Source organism: Peromyscus eremicus, chromosome 13 (genome assembly GCF_949786415.1).
Source record: "Peromyscus eremicus chromosome 13, PerEre_H2_v1, whole genome shotgun sequence".
Classification (NCBI taxonomy): domain Eukaryota; kingdom Metazoa; phylum Chordata; class Mammalia; order Rodentia; family Cricetidae; genus Peromyscus; species Peromyscus eremicus.
In genome coordinates, this window is record NC_081429.1 from 48,034,740 (window position 1) to 48,057,515 (window position 22,776).

A 22,776-nucleotide genomic window follows, 5' to 3' on the forward strand; every position below is an offset into this window, starting at 1 on the left:
CAGCCTCGTGCTGCACGGGACTTCAAGGAAAGCGCATGTGTTTAGTGTGTTTATTCTTTCACAGGAGCCAAGCCCTCAGCCACCGTACTTGTCAGTCACGACCAGACATGGTACGTGCACAGCCTTTAGAGCAGTTACTGACCGGGCTTGAACCGGCCTTTCTGGGAGCTTTGAGGCTCAACAGCCCACAGAGAGTCAGGAGCATAGGCATTACCCTGCACCCTGAGGATTAGAACCCAACTGCCGTCCAAGCTGTTTCAGTTTGGACCTCTGCTTTCCTATCAGTGCTTTGCATTTGAAGTCACATCCCCAGGGAGCAGCAAGATGTGCGCACGGATGCTCAGTACTTCCAAATGTGGTGGGGGAGACGGAGCGAGGTTAAGAAAGAAACCATACACCGGTCCTCTGTTCTACTACTTCCCCCACGTTGGTTATCCTAGAACTGGAGATGAGTGGCAAGTTGGGCAAGATGACTAGGATCCAGGGAGCCTGTCTAGGTGTCAAGCCAAGAATTCATCTCTTTCTAGTCAGGAGCTGGACAGGTTAACGAGAGCCTGGATAACAAGTGGAGACGGGTAGAAAGTGCTGACGCTGATCTCTAAACTGCTGTCACCTAGAAGGGTAAGGCTAGCCAGCACCAACAGGGCGTGATGGCCCCTCACATGGCTGGCACCGAACAGGCCCCAGAGACTCAGCGTCGAGTGGGCGAGGGTCTGTGGACATGCCGCAGTTGGCCAGCTGCCGGGGAGCACTTAGCACTTACAGCAGCCACTGAGTGCTCAGTTATTAGAAACCGGGTGGGAACCTGGGCGGTGGGCAGAATCAGCAGCCAGACTGACCGCGGAGGGTGGATGTAAACACGCTGCATTGGAAAGGCACAAACAGAACCTTTGCTTCAGGCAGGCGGCCTTTCTCCTCTTTCCTGGGATGATGAAGCAAGCATCCCAATCTCCCTCTGTTTTGCTTTGTTCTCCGTTTGCTTTCTTAGGAAGAAAGTGTCCCTTTCTGCTCCCAGCCTCGAAATCCAAGCGCTCTGCCTCTAGGTAGGGAGTATCCTCCCTTGTTCCCGCGACCAGCTTCTGAATTCAGGACCTCTCTCCCTTTACCTCACAGCCCTCCTCAGGTTTTCTCCACATCCTCCTTAGGATGCCTGACAGTACACCTCTCTGAGGCTTGACTGACACCCTGCCTCAGTTCCCTGGAGCTGGAAAAACACCACCTTCAGCCTAAAACAGAGCATTGCCATTTTGTTTCACTTTTAATCTACTATGGGTAATTTTTTCCTTCATGGAGGGTGTGTGTGTGTGTGTGTGTGTGTGTGTGTGTGTGTGTGTGCGCGTGCGTGCGTGTGTGTGTTGATCTTCCCACAGTCCCTCCTTTCTCACCACTCCTGCATTTTCAACCTCATTGCTCCCCGTTGGACAATGCAAGAGGCTCAAAGGTTTATCCGTAACCTATTTGTCTCTATTATAGGTTTCTAAACTTTAATTAAATGGGAGACACAGAGAATCTCAATCCGGCCCCCCCCCCCCCCGCCCCGTATCTATGGGTATCGCTGGCGCCATCTAGTGGTGAGAAAGTGGAGCGCCCTTTTTCTCCTGCAAGCTTGGTCAAACAGGGGTTTGCTCCCCTCACCAAATTCACATCACATAGAAAGAGAAAAAGCCATGCAAAACAAACATTTGTGGTTTTTTTTTACCTTTAAAATCCTCACCTGTAAAAGCTGAGATGGGTTCTGAAAGAGAAAAAAAAAACAACTTTGAGTTAGTCATTGAACGAACATGACAAAGATGATTTCTGTTAGGTCACTGGGTAATACGCTACAGAAAGTGGCCCACTTCTTGCTTTTCTAGACTGTGTCTAACATACCATCATCCCTGGGCAAGGGTGACTAGAGAGGATTCTCAAGTTGCTTTGGATCAAAAAAGTCCTTCTTAGAGTAACAGGTCCCCAAGGCACTATCATCAGTCACGTACCACTGATTACTTTCTCAGAACTGATGCCTAGGCCCTGGGAGCTTCCTGGGGGCCTGGGACAGTCTCAGCTGCTTCTGACATCACTAGGCACAGACATCCAGGACCCAAGGTCCAAGCAAAGCACTTGGTAACTTATTACAACAACTCTGCTGGCTGGAACCAAGGCTTTTCCTTCTCGGGATCCCTTTTCTGTTTGGGGACACATCCATGGCTCTGATGGGAGGTGGGCAGGGTCCCCTTGGGGAAACCCCTGCTGCAGGATGCAGCCTTGAGCACATCTGCGTGCATTTCAGGAGGCTGGCTCTTCAGCACTTCTGACCAGACAGATAGTTAGGGGCGTCCTTCCTATGCTGGTCCTGTGATGTGCCATGCTTAATCCTACAACTCCAGACTCTTGGGCATTAGAAGTATTAGTTTGAAAACAAAATGTAGCATTTTATTGCTCATGCCATAATTTTCCCTGCAGTTCATTCATGTGAAAGAACCGCGTGGGTAATTGTGTTATCATTCTTATATAGCGAGTGTGCCATCTTTGCCCACCACTGAAGGTTTCCATTAAATCCATCAAACCTTTCCAGCATGTAATTCTGACTGGCAGGTGCTCTTGTCCTCTAGCATTTTCTTTGCTAAAAACTGGAGTTTGATGATGGGGTCTTGGCACCCCGAATTTTCATGTACTTAATGCACATCTATTTCTGATTGGGAGATGGATATAACCCTTCACCTCATATCATACCTCTCCCCCCACCCCTCAGCCCAAGACACAACTGTGCCCACATTTCACCTCCTATACAGACTGGCATGGTCCTACGCACTGGGAACATTGTGTTTTAAGATAGTAATTGCTCCCTTTTGCGTATCCCAGTCCCTAGCATCTTATTGGAGAAAACCAGGAAGAGAGAGGCAGTCACATACCCATGCAGTTCTCCAGTGGGACATCAGTGCTTAGCCGAATGTCATCAATGGCGATCTCTCCCGATCGTCCTTTCCCGATCACACCCTCGAATACGATCTAGAGCCAGAAGGACCAGAGCCATGGTTAGTGTAAAGCTCCCCAATTTCTGTTAACAGCCGTTGAGTGTGTGTGTGTGTGTGTGTGTGTGTGTGTGTGTGTGTGTGTGTGATTGCACCTGGCACACATCTGTGGACCACATGGCTACATCTCTTGAGATCTTAATTTAAAAAGAGTTGGTTCAAATCAAGTACATATTTGAGAGGATAAGAAAATAGAGCAAGTTGATGGATATTGTTGTCCAGTAACAAGAACATACTGATTAAAAGGACCACAGTTGGAGCACACTTAAGGGGTGGGGGGAGGTGTTGAAATTTCCCTAGCTATTTCTGAGGTTCCTTTCTCATAAATCCTTCAAATGCTCAACCCAGGTTATTTGAAAACTCAGAAGCCATGAGCAGGTGAGGATAAAGAGGCACCTGAGTTCGAATTGCCCTTCTAGGTGACCTCTCCTTGCACACCGACTTAGAGATCCATTAATACAACAGCGGGGAAGCAGTTTACTCATGGCGCGACAGTTTACTGAGCATCTACTATGTGTTAGGCACACAGGTGAGATAGTAAGAAAATCTAGTAAGACAAGAGCTCCTCCTGGAGAAGCCCTCCCTGCAGAGGGTCAGACAAAAACTCCAACAGGTTCTTCTAACACCTGCACTAACGTTAGCATGTGGGGACCCGGGTTGGGAGCGAGGGTCTCAGGGTGTCTCGCAGCCTCAAGAGTGCAGGCTGCAGGCTGCACACGGAAGCCCCTCAGCTCTGTGGTCTTTAATCATTCCTCCTCATTCCCACCCTCCCCAGGTCCTTCCTGCAAACGAGCACATGTCCTCTGGCAAGCTGAAGGAGCAGTTGGCTGCCTTGCCAGCCATCTGTTGCCGCTCTTCATCTGGGGAGGGGCAGGTTAATGCTTTGGCTGGTTCTCAGTCACCTCATCCACAGTGTGTCTACTCCTACCCAAGATGCGGCTACAGATGCGTGTGCCCATCTGTGCCTCACTCTCTTGCTCCATGGGATAGAGATAATAGAAAGCAATTCCTGGACGAGAGAGGGAGAGAGAGAGAGAGAGAGAGAGAGAGAGAGAGAGAGAGAGAGAGAGAGAGAGAGAGAAGCCACTTGTTTGGGGGCTCTCTGGGGTCCGTTGACCACAGAGTTTAATGTTTATCCATCTATGCCCCTTCCTGGATTCCTGCTCTCTGGAGCGGGTCTGGGAGGGCATGGCCACAGCCTCCTCCACTCTGAGGGCTCCACTGCCTTGAGTGCAGAGGGGTTGTTTGCGCGTATATCCCTGACTTGTGTGTCCCTTTGCCAGTCTACCTGATAGCAATCTAAAATAAAAACAGGGAGAAGAAACATTTGTGGGAGAAGATTTCAGCAATATAAAAGGCAATAGGAGGAACAAAGAACCAAGCCTGGGTGGAGAGATAGGCACATTCTGAATAACAAATAAGAGTGTCGTTTAGTTGCCATAGCAACCGAAGAAACACAATGAAAACAGCGGAGGTTAACCACGTCCCTTAACGATGAATGGGCAAGGCTCTTCGAAATATCACGGGATAGGGATCACAGTGGTTCCCTCGCATCTTGCTCCCTTTGCCTTCCACAGCTCACCTGATACTCCATGTCATAGCTGGGCAGGATAATTCGTCCATGCTTCCACTCGCTGCCTTGGTCCTCACGGATGACCCAGAGGAGTTTGCTCTCCTGGCTAGCTTCCCGAACCACCTGCAGCGCCACCCCGTGGCCGCCGGTGGCTTGGTACTGGAACTCCATGCACACAGGACTTCGGGGCAGGTGCACAGGTGGGCTGATGAGCCGCCCATACTGGCCCTCTCGCCGGCCATCGCTCTGTAGTCTCAAGAAGTTCTTGTCATCTGGGGGAGACACATCCAAACACAGTCGGTAAATGCTTGGGAAGTACACCTCTTTGTAACTGTGGCCCCACCATCGGAAAGTCCGACTGGAGTTTTGGGGGTGTTTTGAAACATGTTGGGTCTGGCTATGCAGGTCAGGCTGGCCTTGAGCTTACAGCCTTCCTGCTCCTGCCTCCCGAGTGCTCATACTGTAGGTGTGTGCCACCATGCTGAGCCCGCTGTGCGCTTTTCTAAGGCTCCTTCAGAGTCTTGATTCAATTGCTGCTTCCTCCTGAAGTTCTTTCTTCAGTCTTCGAGTCACATGGGTCCCTCTTCCCGTTCTCTGGATCGCTTGTGCCCTGTCGCTTTCAGGGACAGCCCCTGGCACGGCCAACCTGAAATCTTGGCTGTGTATAGGCTTGTCTCTTCTCCCTAGGTTCTAAGAGGCCTGACCCATGTCTTATTCATCTCTGGCTTACGCAAAGGGCCAATGCCGTCTGATGAACTGAATTACAAGGGAAGTGTTTATAGGGCTGAGGTGGCTGCCGGATCGGAGGGTGACTCCAGCCAGGTGGCTTATACTTCGAGTCTTTGTTGTCTGGCTGGGCACTGTCCAAATGGAGGACATTAAAAACCTTCTGTCCCTGCCAGGGCTGTTAGATGATGCCTGGGCTTCAGTAACTGTCACTTGGGCACTCATGTCAACTTTAAGTAGATCAGGGGTGGGGGTGGCCGGACATCCCCCATTCTTCCTGGACTTGGCCTTTCTCAAGCAGCCATGCACACACAGCTCCAGTGGTTTAAAAGGTATGGCCATGATCATTAACAAAGGCTGTATGTTTAGCAGAGAATATACACGTCCTGGGAAATTAAGGGTTCACTGTCCAAATGCTTCAAGAATGGCCTTTTTGGCAGATGGGTTTTAAATCCATCTGACACTTAGGTGGAAGGCTGAGCTCCCGTTACGGTTGGCAGGCCCTATGCCTCACAGACACGGGTTCAGAGATGGGCAACTCCAGCCTATGGTGCAGATAGCAAATGCACAGAGGAGAAAGAGGAGGTCTCACGGTCTGCTTTGGGCCCTGAGATGTGGGTCATGGTCCGCTAAACTCCTCTGTGAGCAGGGCAGGGACATATTTTCGCTATGTATCCAGCTTGGAATGTGAGCAGGCCAGACACTTCTGGTTCTTGTTAATATGATGCCATGTTAGCCTGACACATGAACACAGAGCTTTTTCAGTCAATAGGGATGGTGAACACCTTGGGTTTGTTGGGGGAAGGATAGGTTTGCATTCCAGAAGTCTGGGTGAGCACCCTCTCCGGGATGGGGGGGGGTGTCTCTGATTTGCTGCTGTTACACCTGCTGGTATCATCTTGCTAGGTGAGAGCTAAGCCTATGGCAGACCTTCCAGACTGTTCAAGGCACAGATAAGGGAGAGAAGGTTGCCTCCAGAGCACAGCTTTAATGATGGGGTCTGCTGAGCAAGGGATGCTGATACCATCACCAGACGCTCAGTGGTCCTCTAACCCTCTGTTTGCCCTTCAGATCTCTCTGCTACCACTATTAATGATAATAATTACAACTCAAAATTGCACGCTGCCTCACAGGTGACAAAGCACACTGGTATGTATTATCTCATCTCATCCTGGCTATGTGCTTGCGAGCTAAGACTTCCTCGTGTTACTTTGTACACAATGGAGAAACCAAGAAAGGTTAAAGCAACTTGTCCAAGGAGAAAATGGTGGTTCAGAAGCAGACCCCCCCCCCGGACTTAACGGAGGGATCCCCCACTTCTCCGCAGTAAACTCTTTATTTCAGCTGTTTGCAGGTATCTTGCCCCAAAACCTTGCAGTCACTCTCTGAGGCAAACCCGGCTTCCTCTGGGCCTGCTGCCTCACTGTCTGAGCTTGCCTGTACCTCCCGGTATCTCCTCTTCTCCACACAGGCCAGCTCTTCTAACCATTCCGGCACATGTCATATTCACCCGCACTTTCTCAACAACTCTAGAAATTGGTCAACTACTCAAAAGGAGTTGAGGCCATTTTCCATGGCAACTACCCACTACCTGGCACTCTTAACTGGGTCATAATGTATCTTTCTTGCCATACAAGATTTTTAATTTTTTTTTATTTGTTTAAGGTGTGGGTGCGTGCACATGCTCACGTGTGTGCATGTGATTGTGCATATGAGTGTGGCACAGTGCACACATGGAGGTCAGAGGAGCCTATCTCAGACGGTCTTGCACATGTTATGTTTAATGCTGCATGTTTCTCCTTTCCTTAGTCCACGTATATCATCACGCTACTTGGGGGAAATTTGGTTTCATGAATGAGTAAATGAGTGAATGACAAACACAGAGAGAAAAAAGAATGAGGAGAGAGGCAGAGTCTGCTAGCCTCTGCCAAGCCTTCAGATGCATGTAATCCCTTCGCCGTCGCCCCTGGTTTCCTGAGCCAGCAGCCCCCTTTCAAAGGTGAAGCACCCCAACACCAGGGTAACCTGTGGAGGCTCCCGGTAGACTGGCATGCCGGTGAGGGTCCCCCTGACCCCCCTGGGCTCCCGTAACTTCCAAGCTCTTACTCTTTCCACCCCACCTATAAAGGAAAGCACATTTGAGAGACTTCGCATTCAGCCTTCTCCCTTCACAGTTTCACAAATAAGACCCACTTGCTGCCTGAGAATTGCTTGGCGGAAATTCTGTCACTTGTGTGAATTTGCATTCTTAAGCGGAGGCATCATAGCAGGATGGTTACGACTGGGAAAGCCAAATGTGTGTGGGGTGTGAAATGGCGGGCTGCAAGGATTTTATCCGGGTCTATCTTGCCTACTCACCCTGTCATTAGAACTCAACCAGGCCAAAGGTTTCCCAGCGAGCTGGTCCAGAGCCTCCAGAGCCTCCCAGAGCCCCTCCTTTCTCCTTCCCTCTCCCCTCCCTCCTCTCACAATAGGCTGATAATCACTATGCATGATTTACAGGACCCCGGCAAGAACCGAGTTAATGCTGGTGGCGTGCTAAAGCGCGAGCAGCTAAGGATCATAATTCAGCGCTGACATCTGAGCTAATCCACGAGTTTGCAGAGTCTCCAGACAAGCAGGCCTCTGGATTTCACTTAGTTAAATCATTTGTGCCCCACTTGTCTGTTAAGTGCTATGAGCTCCGGGGAAGAAAGATGATATGTAAATGTAAGGAATTAGCAGGCGACATCAGTCAGAGGGATGCTGAGCTGCAAAACATCCCTGCCTGTCACTGAGAGAGGCCTGATTAGAACCAGGGACACCATGAAGGGAAGACTCGGACCAGGAAAAGCTCAAGACATGGGAGAAAAAAAAAAAAGCAGAGGATGAGGATGGTCGAATGGAACGGATGCTGTGTGCCACTGCAGCATCCGTAACTCCGCCCTTGGTTAGGATTCTTGATTCTTGTCCATCCCCATGCCACGGGTAATGTCAGTATCTACCCCACCCCCTGCCCCCTCCCAGGTCCTGCTAAGTAGCTTGGCTGGCACTGAATTCATAATCTTCCTGCCCGCTCCTCTCAAATCCTGGGGTTGTAAACATGCCCTACTCCACATCAAGCTAATTTTCTCCATTTTCAGAAAGGAAACTGAGGCTCAGAGATGTGAGGTCATCTTTCCAGGACCAATGCCACAGAGTGATGAAAGCAGGATCTGAATCCAAACGGGACTGAGTCAATTTGCTCGCTCGTTGTCACCTGGGGTGGAATCCTGGCCAGAGGCTCTAAACCTTTGAAAGCCTTAGTCTTTCCATCTGTACAATGGATATAATAGTGGTATTACTGCACAAGGTTGTAAGAATGGGCCCTGTAAAGCACTTTACATGGTAACAGGGCTATAGCAAGAGATCAGCCAAGCTACTGATGCCACTCTACACGGTTCCTCCCACAGGCCAAAGACCACCATTAACCTGGAGAAGTCGGTGCAAGATGCTAAAGGAAGTATAGGTTGACAGTCTTTGAAATAAGATGACTTCCAAGATCTGTCCCAACTCCAGGAACCAGCCAGCTCCCAGCTGTCCATCACATACTACTCACTACAGATCTTCTGTGACCATCTATAGAAGATGAAATAAAACATCAGAGTGGGCCCCCATGTAACTACTAGCATGGGCCAGAGGAGGTATTCAGAAACATCCCATCACCACGCCATCCACCTTTTCCTTCAGAAAGGTCCTTCACAGACCACACTGTGTTCTGCAGGCCACAACCTCAACTGTCAGGAACATCTCAAACTCAGTTTGACATCTCCTGCTGTCCTGTGGACACATTTCCTCCATCCATCCCTGATGGGGTACAGCCAGTTTCTGTCCTCTGACTTAGAAGCGTTTTGACTCATAAGGTATTAAGAAGTCCAGGGGGCTGGGCGGTTGGCTAAGTAGATAAGGCGTTTGCCTCACAAGCCTGATGACCCAAGTTCAGGTCCCCCAAACTGAGGTAAAATCACGAGTCCGTAAATCTACCTGTAATGTACCCCTCCCTACGTGGAGATGGTCGGAAGATACAGGAGAAGCAATGGGAGCTTCTGGGCTAGCCTGAGGTACACTAGTAAACAAACACTTGTCTCAAACAAGATACAAGGTAAGGACTGACATCAGAGGTTGCGCACTGTGGTACACACACACACACACACACACACACACACACACTCACACTCACACTCAGAGGAGGTGAGAGGGAAGAGAGAGAGAGAGAGAATCAAGACTGTTAGTCTGTACTTCATGGGGAAACACAACCCTAGTCCCTTTAACCGTCCCTTTCCTGGGTCTTCGTAGGTCTCCATGGACCCTTCGGAGCTAAGTACTTCATCTCTCCTAAGTCCTGACATGCATACAAGATACTGAGATTGAACACACTCTGAAAGTAAAGACCATTCAGAAACATCCCAACTTACGGCCTACCACGGCTGGCTAGAGACTATGGAAGTTCACAGTGGTGGCCAGCTACCTGATAGAAAGGTTGGCAGAGCCTGGGGACAGGCTTGTTTTGTGGATTTCCTTGGTCATTAGGGAGGAACCCTTTGGATTGTCAAAAATTTGCCCTAATATGACATCTGGCCAGCTAAGACCCAGCCCTGCCTGCTGGAAGTTGCCTTCTTGTTGCGTGTTTGATGGCTAGGATACTGGCAACGGGTAGCATCCAACAAAAAGAGAGTAGAAAAGAAATACACTCAGTATTGCCGAAAGAGAATAAAGAAATAATGTCCCCAAGATACAATCCCTGAGCTCCTGGACCTGACCTATTTGGGAGGCATTTTGCTGCATCCTTTGACTCAGAAAGTCTGTTGTTGCTAATGAGACAGAGAAAAACAATCAGATGGGAAAGAACAACATGGGTTCGAAAGGGCAGAGAGGAAGTGCAGAGGTCAGGGTCACTCAGGCGCTTCACCTGACGCTGTCTCAAGAAGCGTCTCTTGATATTTCACCTGGCGATTTATGGCCCCATCTGGCTTCAGCTGCTTGAGTGTCCTATGGACACGTGACTGAGGTTGGCCCAATCGCGATGAATTCAATTGTGTCTACTCCCCTTTCACCAACCCTAAAATAAATCACCAGCTTGATCCTCCTGGCTATTGCAAAGCCAAGCACACCATCTGTCCCTCGCACACATCTCCTGGCTAGCATCTTGCCCTCCTACTAGACCCACCATCTGAAAGAATATTTAGCGAAGCAGGAGATGCAGTCTCTTAGTATAGGTCATACTTAAAACATGAGTCAGCCCCTCAGCTGGCCTCCCAAGGTCAGTCTATCTCCGCTAAGGTCCTCAAATTAACAACCAGTTAAGGGAAACATTGACTTTGGATGAACTCAGCAGGATGTTTTCAAGGTTTATGATAGAACATTCCACAGACATTGAAGTTTTCAGCCTGGCCAGTCCTTGCAGGCAGCTACCTGGAGATGTGGGTTTTTTTTTTTGGGGGGGTGTGTGTGTGTCAGCTTCCACATACAGTTCTGCCTTCTAGATAGCTCTGTTATTATTCTGACGCCTCGTTATCAACTCGGTCCCTCGTGATTTTCAGAAAAATTGGATAGCAGCTTCTCTCTTTTGTCATCTTTCCACAAAGCCGGGGATGTCTTCCTCCCATCTTACAGGAGGTCTCCATCCTTTCCTTTTCTGTTGAAATTATCCCTTGACTGTTGCTCGTTTTTACCACAGCTCTTCCTACCCTTTAATAGTCTATCAGGGTCCAAAGCCCCAGTTTTCTGCCCTTGAATTTGCAAGGGCTATGTCCCAGCCAAACCAACAGCAACCTCCTCTGAAGGCAATTCAATCGGAGGCAGTGGTTCTCAACTTGTGGGTCTAGACCCCCTTGGGGAGGTTGAATGATCCTTTCAAGGGGATGGCAAATCAGATATTGACATTACTATTCATAACAGTAGCAAAATTACAGTTCCGAAGTAGCGACGAAAATAATTTTATGATTGGGGGTCGCCACAGCACGAGAAACTGTTGAGAACCACTGAACTGAGGCCATTCGAGTGTCTGAGTCACCAGCTGCCATCCGATCTTTTGAGCTCTGGAGAGAGATTTTTAAATTCAGAGTCATGGCTAGCTTACTGTCAAAAATCAAGCCCATTGTGAGCTCATCCACCAATGATTTCCTTTGATTTCTCTATGCACTTGTACCAAACACACTTCAGCACAGTTCCCTTTATCATCAGGGCTCTGGTATCCCACTCCGCTGGAGTTTATCAGCAACCGAGTCTGCATCAAAACAACCCCAGTGAGAAATTAACAGGGTCTACTACTCACATTGGAAGGGACAGCCAACATGTGTAAACCCCGAATGTTTAGATTCTTGGCTTCTCCCACTTGAGCTTGCCTTTGAACCCCAAGCAAAGGCGCTGTTGTCTCAATCCCTGCTGTAAGCTGGGCAAAGCTCCCTTCACAATGGTGCCCTAGTCCAAGGAGGCTTTGCCTGTTTTCTTTAGATGCTTTCATGGCTTTTAGTCAGTGAAGTAAAGGAACACTGTAATCGCCCTTCACAAGGTCAATCAATGTTTAAAAGAGCACACATATTCCAGAGTGAAAGAGCATGCGTTCCAGATCACACTTGGATCACCACCAGGAGGCTGCCTGGGCAGAATCCTGTTAATCTCTGGACTTATCTCCTTCTCCTCTTTCCCCCTCTCCTGCCCCGAGTGGTGCTCAGGATTGAACCCAGGCACTCCCAGATGCTAGGCAAGCACTCTGCCACTAAGCTACAACCTCAGCTCTCATTTTCCTTTGCCTTTTAGGATAGGGTCTTGCTGAGCTGCCTAAGCTGGTTTTGAACTCACTCTGTAGCCCAGGCAGACCTTAAACTTTCAGTCCTCCTGCCCCAGTCTCTCAAGTAGCTGAGATTACATGCCGACACCATCAGGCCCAGGTCTTATCTTGTTCTTGATAATAATAATGGTCATAACAACAACAGCTATCAATGCTATCGGTGTTACTATTTACTTAGTACACTATTTCTGTGTGACCACCAAATAGTCCTTAATGCTATGTTCCTTGGTTATTTCCCCATGGTTGCTGAGGGAGACAGAGTAGCACACACAGGAAAATACGCAGCCATCAAGAACAACACTTCCAGAAACGACTCAGGCAAATCCATCTCCCTAACTTCTTGCTTCTTGGTTTTCACTAAACTAAGTTACGGAAGCCTCACCAAGGATTGGGGGCTCGTTCCGGGGCTAGTGTCCAAAGATGCCATGGCAGTATTGTCTAATACAGTACTGTGATGCTGACGTGTTCCACGTATGGACAGTGCGGCCCCTGCCTCCGTGGAAGAGGACCAGTGTCAGAGCAGAACTGAAGAATCAGCTGAAACAATTTTAACTCCTTAAAATTATGATAGAAATAGCCACAGCTGGGGGCTCCTTACCCAACACGGGAGAGCTGGGTACCAGGCCCACCCTATCATCTCAAGGAATGCTTGTGTCCTTCCTTTATAGACCCAACTCTGATCATTCACGGAACTCTGTTTATGATTAAAGTGTCAGAGTATGTCTGTAGAAAATAGGCCTGTTCTACTAAGAGCACACTTTGTCACTGTAGCTTCAGAGGGAAGGCAAAGTGGCTGGTCAGGGCAGAACAGGCTCCTCTGCTACCACCAGGGGTCACTGAGTTTGGAACACGTCCCTGCTCCCTAGTGGGGGGTGGGGGGGTTGGTATGATCACACTCTAGGCAGCACAGCCACAAGAGCTAAAAAAAGAAATTCTGAGCGGCTTGAAAGACGATGTTGAAAAACAAAAACAGTGGAATGAAACCAGTGGGTGTCTTGTCAGCCCAGAGCAACCATTACCACCAGCCAAAGGAACAGAACTAATTGCGGACTTAAAAGGGAGCAGAAAAAGGAACGAGAAAAACACGAGAAAACAACTCAATCAGGAAAATATCTAAGCAATGTAAGTAGTTTCCATGGACACTTGTGATCAACCGGTCTGTGTTGTGTTTCAACATGGCTAGCTCACCCTGCCCTGCTTTCCCTTCATCCCCTTCATCCCCACCTCCTCGGCGGTCCACTGAGATGCCTCCTTTCCAAAATGCAATGACTTCCGTTTACCTCCTTACGAAGGGGATGAAGCATGTGGCACACTTCCGGAGAACAATGGGTCTGGTCTCTTTGCGGAAGAGCAAAGTAGGGTGACACAGTGGCTTTCAGGTTTGGGGCCAGGCGCCAGCCACGCTGCACACATTAGCACTGTCCCCGCCCCAAGTCCAGCACAGCTGTTTCCTTTCTTCCAACTACTTCCCTCAGCGCCCCCCCCCCATCTTTTTTTAAAACAAGGAGGGACCAGCCGGGCGGTGGTGGCGCACGCCTTTAATCCCAGCACTCGGGAGGCAGAGGCAGGCGGATCTCTGTGAGTTCGAGGCCAGCCTGGTCTCCAAAGCGAGTTCCAGGAAAGGCGCAAAGCTACACAGAGAAACCCTGTCTTGAAAAACCAAAAAAAAAAAAAACAAAACAAAAAAACAAGGAGGGACCACCCCAAACAGAAAGGTGTCTATTTTATGTTTACAGTGTGATGCGGAGTTTTGTAAGCAGAAAAGTGGGAAATGGAGAAGATGGGTTTTTTTTTTTTTAATCATCCGAGGATAAAGGGAAGGGTTCTCAGAACAACACTGTGACTTTGTTTCCTGGAGTCAGGTCACAAGTGTCGCGGTCCTAAACTTCACTGATGCTCTGGAAAAGGAGAATAACCATTTCCTTCTCAACACTAGGCCCAGTAGTTCCTGATGGCCCTGATTTTCTTTCGGTCCCCAATCTATTCAGCCAAAGGTTGGAGCGACGTCCCCTTCCTTAGCCTGCTCCGAAAAGCCCTCCTAAACTGCAGAGTGTAATGAATCAGCTGAAATGAAGACGAAGACTACAATTTCCAACCAAGAGCAAGGGTCAAGGGACCAGGCATTCAGGTGAGGGTGGAGTCTGAACAAAGTGGTGGGGAGGTGCAGGACAACGGGCTATGGCAGAGGGGAGGTGGTGTGAGCTGTACCAGAACTACTCCTTGCTCACTGGTGGCCTTGTAGCCTAGGTAGGGCTAGCCTTAGACACCCTCAGAGGAAACCCTTTTAGAAACACAGGAAGGGCAGGCCCAAGGATTAGAAAGGCCTAAAAGTGGACCCTGGATAAGAAATGATAAATCCTCCTGCCCTCCCCCAGCCCCGAGAGTCCATGTGTACAACCCTTTTTCAAAGTGCCTCAGCCGAGCTGCACCTTAGAACCCCCCCCATCCCTATCTCTCATTCAGACAAAAATCTGAATTTTTTCATACACATACACATATATACGCCATTCACCTTTCTTACATTCAGACGAAGATGGGGGCTGGGAAAAACCACCAATTAATTGGACCCGGTCTCAAAGGAGAGAAAATGAAATGAAAAATGCAGGCTGGGTTATAAAAATAAGTATTTTTTTCCCCAACGTGCAGGAGGCTCATTATATTAATTAAACATTATTGCAGAGAGTGAGAGGGGGAGGGGGATGAGAGCTGGGACTGGGGTAAGTGCTCTCCCTCCTGAGCCTGAGGCTGTGGTGATCCTCAGATACAAATCTCTCTGAGCCGGCACTCAAAGGCTGAAGAGATAAACACTTGAAATATGAAAATGTTTTTCTTCAGAGCGGACGCTGTGACCCTCTGGGAAAGCAAGCAAGCGTGGGCTATGGCAAGAGACTGGCCCCAAGTGTTCTTCTAGAGCTTTCCTCCCTCCTTGAACTCCTAGGGACAGTAGGCACCATCAGCACTTGGGGTGAGGGCAGCTCTGAGGAAGCCAATAAGTGTGTGTGGGGGGGGTCCCTCCTCTTTCATTTTCTAGCCTTTTCCCAGAGCACGCCACCAACATTCAGCCTGCTAAATTTCCAGAAATAACCCCCTGTTCTCCCCAAGGCTTATTTATGGGCATCTGAGGTCCAGGCAGGAGGTGTGTGAAAACTGAAAGCTAATCAGAGTGTTTTGGACCAAGGCGTACTGGCTTGTGATCGCCACTTGTTAAATTCTGGAGCTTTACAAGCCAATTAAATATAATCGTTATTAAAAATTAAATGACAGAGGGCTATATTCAATTACATTAAAAAGGAAAATAACAAACACCCCCAACTCAGCATTTCCTAGTCATTTCAGTATATTCTGTATCTGTACCGTGGAAATACACTCCCTGAGCCCCCTACTGCGGGTCTCGGCTCCGCCTCCTGTGTCTGTGACTCACTGAACTGTGGGGAGAGTATTTTTACCATTGAATGAGGCACACCTCATGGAGCAAGTCTGGGATTTTTGTTTCAATCCCTGGAAAGCCTATTGTTAACACATCTCCAGAAGGCAACTGTTAGGGCAGGTGAGGGCAGAACCAGCAGCCAGCTTTGTTTCCTCCTCGTTCACAGGGGCTAAAAACCATGTCTGTCTACAGTGCCAGGATGGGCTTCTGAGATCTGGCTTTTGGGGGCCAAAAGACGGCCAGTCTCCTTTACAGACCGAGCGCCTGCCTGGCTCTTTGCTAAGACACACCCGTGGGCATCCCATCCACGGCGGCACACCCTGTGCATGGCAGCATTTCAGTCCTGGAGCGGCGGTAACCACAGAGCTGAGTCAGAATCAAGGGCAGCGGTTTCCCAGTGAGCAACTTTGGGAACAATACCTTGTTGTTGACAAGAGGCCATGTGACCATGGTTGCCAGTGCTGGCTAGGGGGACAAGGGGACATTAGTGGACTCCCAGCATCTCCTAAAGGACCTCCCAATGCCTTCTTTTTCTCATGGATCCTGGTTTCTCTTTCTCGCTAGCAGCTTCAAGTTGGGCTGAAATATCCTGAGTGGGCTCGGAACCACCGACCAGCCAGTGTGTGCGCGCATGCGCGCGCGGACGTCTGTGGTGGTTTGTGGGCCAGGAGCAGAAAATTGCTCTGTGGTGGGAAGCTACGAAGCTTGCAAGGGAGTCGGGACGAAAACCGTGCGCTGCTGGCCTTCTCTCCATCTTTCACAGGCTGCCTCCACTGCCTTACCTGGAAATGTTCGGTCATCGGGGCTGGCACTGCCCATCCAGGTGCTTCGGAGCCACTTGGCATGGTCATACATCCAACCACAGGGCTCTTCGGGGAAGTCAAAGTTGCAGTTGAATCCCGAAGGGAGTTGCAAGTCTTTGTCTAAAAGGAGAAGAAAAGTAAGCAAAGGCAGGCCAACGAAGCGGGCCCAGCGTCCAGCCACAGCGACGCCATTTCAATGGCTGCCAAGGCCCGAGTACGAAGCCGAGAAAGAAGGGGTCCCCTTTGCCCGTGCACTTCACTCATCTTGGCGATCGCTGACTTTCGGGTCAGGCTTTGGTCTCCTCCTTCCCAGGCATGAAAGCCAAGTCTGCCAGTGGTTCCCATAGTAAGCAATTACAAATGAGGCCACCAAATGGCTTCAGGCTCTAACCAGCCTCCTCTGTCTACCTCGGAGAGCAGACACATGTGAAAATTGCTGCTCCCTAAAATGCCAGAGAAGAATGTCTCCCCACTGCCTCACTGGCTCCCTAAGAGGATCATCTCAACTCCTGCCAGCCTGGCTCTCAGAAGTGATGGGGCAGCCTGCTAGCACCCAGAGAGATCTGAATGCCAGGGAACTTCTGGCCGAGGCCAAGAAAGTGACCTCAGAAACAAGGCTGCTGGCTTGTATGCCATCCTTTACCTCTTTGCGACACATCCCTTATTTCAGGGGGCTGGCATAGTTGGGCATTGTCAGGTGGGCAATCTGACATGTTAAGGGTGAGAACGAAGGTGGGGGGGGGTCACCCTTGGAGCTGCCCAGCTCAGAGCTGAGTAAGATGGGAAGTAGTTTGATCGGCTAGGCTTGGTGGGTCAGTACTGTGACCCCAGTTACTCTGCAGTACATGAGTTGAACTCCTGATGTTTGGGATCCCAGGGGTGGTGACGAACACGCTCTCTGGGAATCTCTAAAAAGTGACCACATAATGGTTCACCCTGTCTACTTTAGAGATTTACCTAGCTGAGCCCAAAGGCGGAACCATGTGGGTTTTCTCTGGGGTTCCACCCAGATCTAAAAGCCTGGGATGAGTTAATGCTAGTCTTGGAATTAAGTGGGGGTGGGTACCGTGGTGGGAAAAGGGAAAATGGGAACCCAAACCTGGACACTTGCCAGACACACAGGAAAGGGGTGGGCAAAGCTAGTAGCCCAGAGGAAGTGGGGTCTTTGGCCTGTTCACTTCCTTTCCCAAGTTCCCAGAGAGGAATTTCCACGGGGAAGATTCAGAATGCTGGTTAAGATGTCTAAAGGCAACAGCAGCTGGGTGAGACAAATTGCCCTCCATGGGGTGGAGGGCACTTGGCCTTAGAGGCAAGGGGTGCCACTGATCTCAGCAGCAGGACGCAGATTGCCAGCAGACCCTACTTGCGTCCCGCCTTCCCTAGAGGGAACATTTAATGTTTGCCCACCCTTAGCCAAAGTCAGCTGGACTGGAAAGGAAACACATGGAACCCATCACAGAAGCATCAACCTGTGGCTTGGGAAAGTCAGTCTATAGCCTTCACCATCCCCTTCTCTCCGCAATTTCTCCACATGTCTATTTTTCCATTCAAAAATACAGAGTAATTCAATATACCATAATTCCTCTGTAATGTTTATACGCATACTGTATCTCAGGAACCAAATTCCACAAGAAGATCTTTTACCAAAAAGAAGGGGAGGGACCATCAAAGAAACCTCAAATCAAACAAACCACTGTAAATGGTAAAATTATATTAAAAATAAACTTCTGAAATTTTGCAGCAGAACCCTTAAATTTTCCTTTGGATGGCCGTGTAGCTGGACTCCCCATTCCCCTGCCTCCTGACACGCTAACTCTGTGAATCTAATACCATGCATAAACTCCGTGTGTGTTTCATTTCCAGCTCTCGCTGTCTCGGAGATGTCTTGGAAGATTCTCCACTTCTCATTATGAAACTAAAACAAGTTCATTAAAATGTCAAGATTTTGTATTCAGCTAACCCTGACCAACAGTGTCCCCTACCCACACAATATACCAAAGCACACTCCCCAAAACATACGCATTTAATTATCATTTTTCAATCCCACAGTTTCAGCATTAATTTTTGGCTTTCCTCCCACTCTTCTTTTTATTTTTTATTTTTTCGAGACAGGGTGTCTCTATGTACTTTTGGTGCCTGCCCCGGATCTCGTTCTGTAGACCGCGCTGGCCTCGAACTCGTAGAGATCCACCTGGCTCTGCCTCCCGAGTGCTGGGATTAGAGGCGTGTGCTGTTCACACCACTAGGCAGTTTCCTATGCTGCCCCCTGGCTGTGGGCAGGTTCCAGGGGTTCCTCAGTCATCTACATCTTTACATCCCTTCTCAAGCTTCCTTGCTAATCTTTCCTCGTTTTGTTTAATACACATAACGATCAGTAACTTACTGTAAATTGAGATTGTCAAACTTCAAAGTCCAACCCCAAATGCCAGGTGTTGTAAAAGTTGTGGCTGATCAGTAATGTCCTAATATAGGGTAACTTGAACACTAGCATTAAAAAAAAAATAGGACTTGCCTTTGGGATCTTCCGATTACTGACTTATCTAACTCGGATATGCTTTGAAGACAAAATGAGGGTAATAAAGATTTCTCATGTGAAGAGATGATCTAAAAAACTAGGAACCCTTGGGTTTTTGAAGGACTGGCTGAGGATACCTCACATCCTGCCTTTGCCCCTGGCCTGTGTGGTGTGACACATAGAAGGTGTGACATGCAGTCTGGTAGAATCATCCCCGTGACACTTTCCTAAATCAAGATTATTGTGAAGACACAGGGAAATGCGTTGATCCTGGTTAATGGATGGCCTAACTTGGCTATCACAGACAATGACCCTCCCCCTAAAAATGACACCAGGTCTTCATATGACTGTACCACAGAGACCCATCCCAACAGGAAAAGCTGTTGCCGCTGTTACTTCTTAGGCTGGGGATGATTTTCCTTTCACTACGTCAATTCTTACCTTAGTGGTGGGTTTGTATCTGTAGGGCTACACTAGTTGTTACAATATCTAAGTGTCTCTAATAGCCACTGCCTCAGGCCTCTGAGTATTTGTACCTCCCTGATGCCTTCTGTAAGTTCACATGGACCTCTAACCCAAGGTATCTCAAGTACTTGCCCCATCAGGGACCATCCGTCTGGTCCATACCCATGCCACCCCAGATGAAATACGATGACCATCCCAATCCTTACCGTCCTCAAAGCTGCAGTTTTCCCCACACTCTGTGGCATCCTCTTCCATGGGATACGGGGTGGTAGTCTCTTCACTCTTTACGGTGGGTCCCAGCGTCTCCACTGTGGGCTTTGAGTCTGTGTGGAGGTGGAGGGAGAAAAGAAAAAATGCTGCAGCTGGATGATACACTGTAACCCAGCCGGAGAAGACGCCCAAAGCTAGAAATCTTCTTTCTAGGTGTGAGCTTGTGAGGAGGAAAGGGAAGCTGCACAGATGTGCACACAACCTGAATTCACCCATGTGAGCTGTCGGTGGAGGAACGAGGGTCCCTTCAGCTGAATGATAACCATCTAGAACTCCCAAAGAAGCTGCAACAGGCATGAGCACACACCCAGGCTCCTGATCCCACACTGGAAGCTCCCCAAGGACAGCACAAATGTGTCAGCCATGGGGTGGATGACGCTGACCCCCAAAGTGGAGCTGAACCATATTTGGGTATTCTGTTAAGAGGGTAGTGTGGTAGGGCACACAATCAAAATAAATGCCGCCCACCAAAACCAATGGAAAAATCTCCATGCTTATGGCAGCATGTTTCTGTGACGTGGGAAATGGGCCCCAGCACTGTGCCGCTTCGTGGCTGCTGGTGGGCCTCACTGCTTGGCCCTGCTTTCTCAAAAAACACACTCTCCCTATGCTGGACGGGATTTATTTGGAATCAAAACTAACCCTATGAAACAATTTGGCCCATGAGGACCCACCTACAATAAAATAATCAGGAGTACTTGTCCCCAAAGTTGTGAGTGACACTGTAGCTTAGGAAGCCCAGATCCAGACTCTGTGTTGGTGTTTCGAGGCCATGGACAGATGAAACCATGGGTTTGAAGAGACTGAGGTTGGGTGAAGTAATTTGGGCTACACCTTCTGGTCAAGGTATGGCCAATTAAAACACCCACTGGATATAGTTCCCATTCTGCCGGGAAGTTGACGGGGGTGGGGTAGGGGGAAAGAGTGGGGTGTGGTAGATAGAGTGGGGTGGCCGGCAGGCAAAGAGTCACCCGAGGCACCATGACTTGATTCAAAAGACAGAGAGGCCCAGAGAGGAGATAACCTAGTCTGGCTAGCTCCTCCAAAATCCCCTCCCCACCTCCAGAGAGGCCTACCATCCCTTAGTAAAATCTCCAGGCTCACCAATGCCAGCAGCTTCTAACAAACGTTAGAAGGAGCGTACACCAAACCTGACTAGGTCAAACCAGGCTGCAGGCAGCCCGCTTTCACCTGGTCCAGGTAGGTGATTCACACATCCATTCATTCACTCGTTTTCTTGCTCACCGGGTCGCTCATTCATCAACTATGTGGGGAATGAATGAGGCTGTGAGTCAGGCCCTGGGTGGGGCGGAAGAGTTCTGGAAACCTGGGTGTTGTGGAGAGGTGAGTGTATCCTAGAGCTGCCGTCCAAACAGATGCCCCGAAGAAGCGAGGGCATTGTACCTCCTGTCTTTGTGCGTGTTCCCTTGCACTATGGCATGTGATTGGGTGCCTTTGTGGGGCGCCCTTCAGGACGCTCTCTAATAAAGCCGGGAGCTGCGGAAATGGGTAAATCTGCTGAAAAGACTGTTCACGGTCGACTTCCCACCTTTCTGCTATTAAATACTATGCACATAACCCTCCGTGTTTCCCACTGCCGCGCCTGCCTTTTGCTCAAAGTAAACAGCAAATAACCTCGAAGCGTCCTAATTTGCGAGTTCAAGTTTGTCACCGTGTCATGGAGTCTCAAGCTCAATTGTAAAGGCTAACTATGGGCGGCAAGGCAAGAAGTAATCATTTGAAAGCCAAACACACTGGCTAACAGGTGAAGCGGGCCTGTCAAATGATTTAGCCGAACCGGTTCAGGCCAGCCCTTCAGATTTTCTGTTTTCCTTTTTGGGGCGGGGGGGGGGGGGGGGCGCGGGGGAGCGGGGAGGAAGAAGGAAGGAAAGAAATAAACCAAGGGCAACTTGCAGAGATGGCGATTTTAAAAAACAAGAAGAAAATGTACTAAGAACTGTTTCTGGAAGTTTTAGGCGAAACTGGTCAGCTGGTGGGAGGAGGAGATAAAGTGAAGCCCCCGGGGCCATGAGAGGCTGGTGAGGTGATGAGGGGCCAGGGTGTGTGAGTGAAAGTGAGGAAGCAGGAGCCGGCCTCTGTGGCCACTGTTTGTACTGGGTGTTCTGAGGTAACTACCCACCAAACAGCAGCGTTCCTCCCAAATGAAAACCAGATGTCAGAAACATCAAAGCCACAGAGTCTGGGCAGAGGGTAACACGCCTCAACTCTGATCTTGCTAGAGTAGGGCCGGGCTTTGAAATGGGAAACCTGTTGCTGTCACCAGGGCAATCTGGGGCAGGTTGGGGACAATGAGGGGAGAGGACACTCGCAAATGTCCAGCTGGCCATAAAGCAAGGCCAGTCTGGGAAGAGGCATGGTACAGAAGGAAAAGGGGCCAGAGGGAAGTGTGACTTTCTGGGACTCAGTTTCCCAGTCTGTGCAAAAGGCAGTAGGCTTAGCTCTGTGGTTTGTTTCTGAGCCACACATCACGGAATGTCATGGAATCAGTTTAATGGGTACAGGTTTTTAGAATTCTGAGCTGTAATCTTTCAGGGTGTGCTCACCTAGTAAGGTTTGAGCACAGCTTGGGGCATGCCCTCCTGTTACGTTTGCCCCTAATCAGCTTGCCAGTGTTGGACAGCAATCTAAATACTCTCCACCATTACTCCACGCCATTCTCATAATAGCTGTGGGGCTTTGAGATAGACTGATGTCATTCCCACTTTCCAGGTAAGAGAGGAAATCGTTTGTCCTAGGTTCCGCACCTAGTGACGGCCGGGGAGGGACTTGAATTTAGCAATCTGTTTCTGAAATCCAAGAATTTCCCCACACGTGCACATGTATGTGCTTGCTTGTCAATTAAAGTGGCTGCAATGGAGATTCAGTTTAACTTGAGGTACGTGGTCAAACATGTCTGGAAACCACTAGCCTAGAAGTTTCTGGATCCTCTATAGCTCTAACCCTGGAGTCTAAGGCAGGCAAATGAAACTAGTTTGTGTTTGAGGTGGGTTTTTAGTACCTGTGAGGCACAGGTGACCATTCAGGCTTTGGGGGACTTAACCTTATCCCTATAAGTATGTGTGTGTGTGTGTGTGTGTGTGTGTGTGTGTGTGTGTGTGTGTGTGCCATGCGTGCGCGACGGGGGTGGTGGTGGTGGTGAGTCTTCCTACTGGTATGG

General features: G+C 49.2%; 1 protein-coding gene across 1 annotated transcript in view; it reads right to left on the reverse strand.

Moving 5' to 3' along the window:
* Nrp2 (neuropilin 2) overlaps positions 1-22,776 on the reverse strand; it is a 116,788-nt gene that overhangs the window by 29,946 nt on the left and 64,066 nt on the right. The window contains 6 exon segments of the mRNA XM_059278130.1: positions 1,715-1,735; positions 2,892-2,988; positions 4,594-4,856; positions 16,328-16,468; positions 19,535-19,651; positions 19,924-19,994. Of these exon segments, the coding sequence (XP_059134113.1) occupies positions 1,715-1,735; positions 2,892-2,988; positions 4,594-4,856; positions 16,328-16,468; positions 19,535-19,651; positions 19,924-19,994 (710 nt within the window).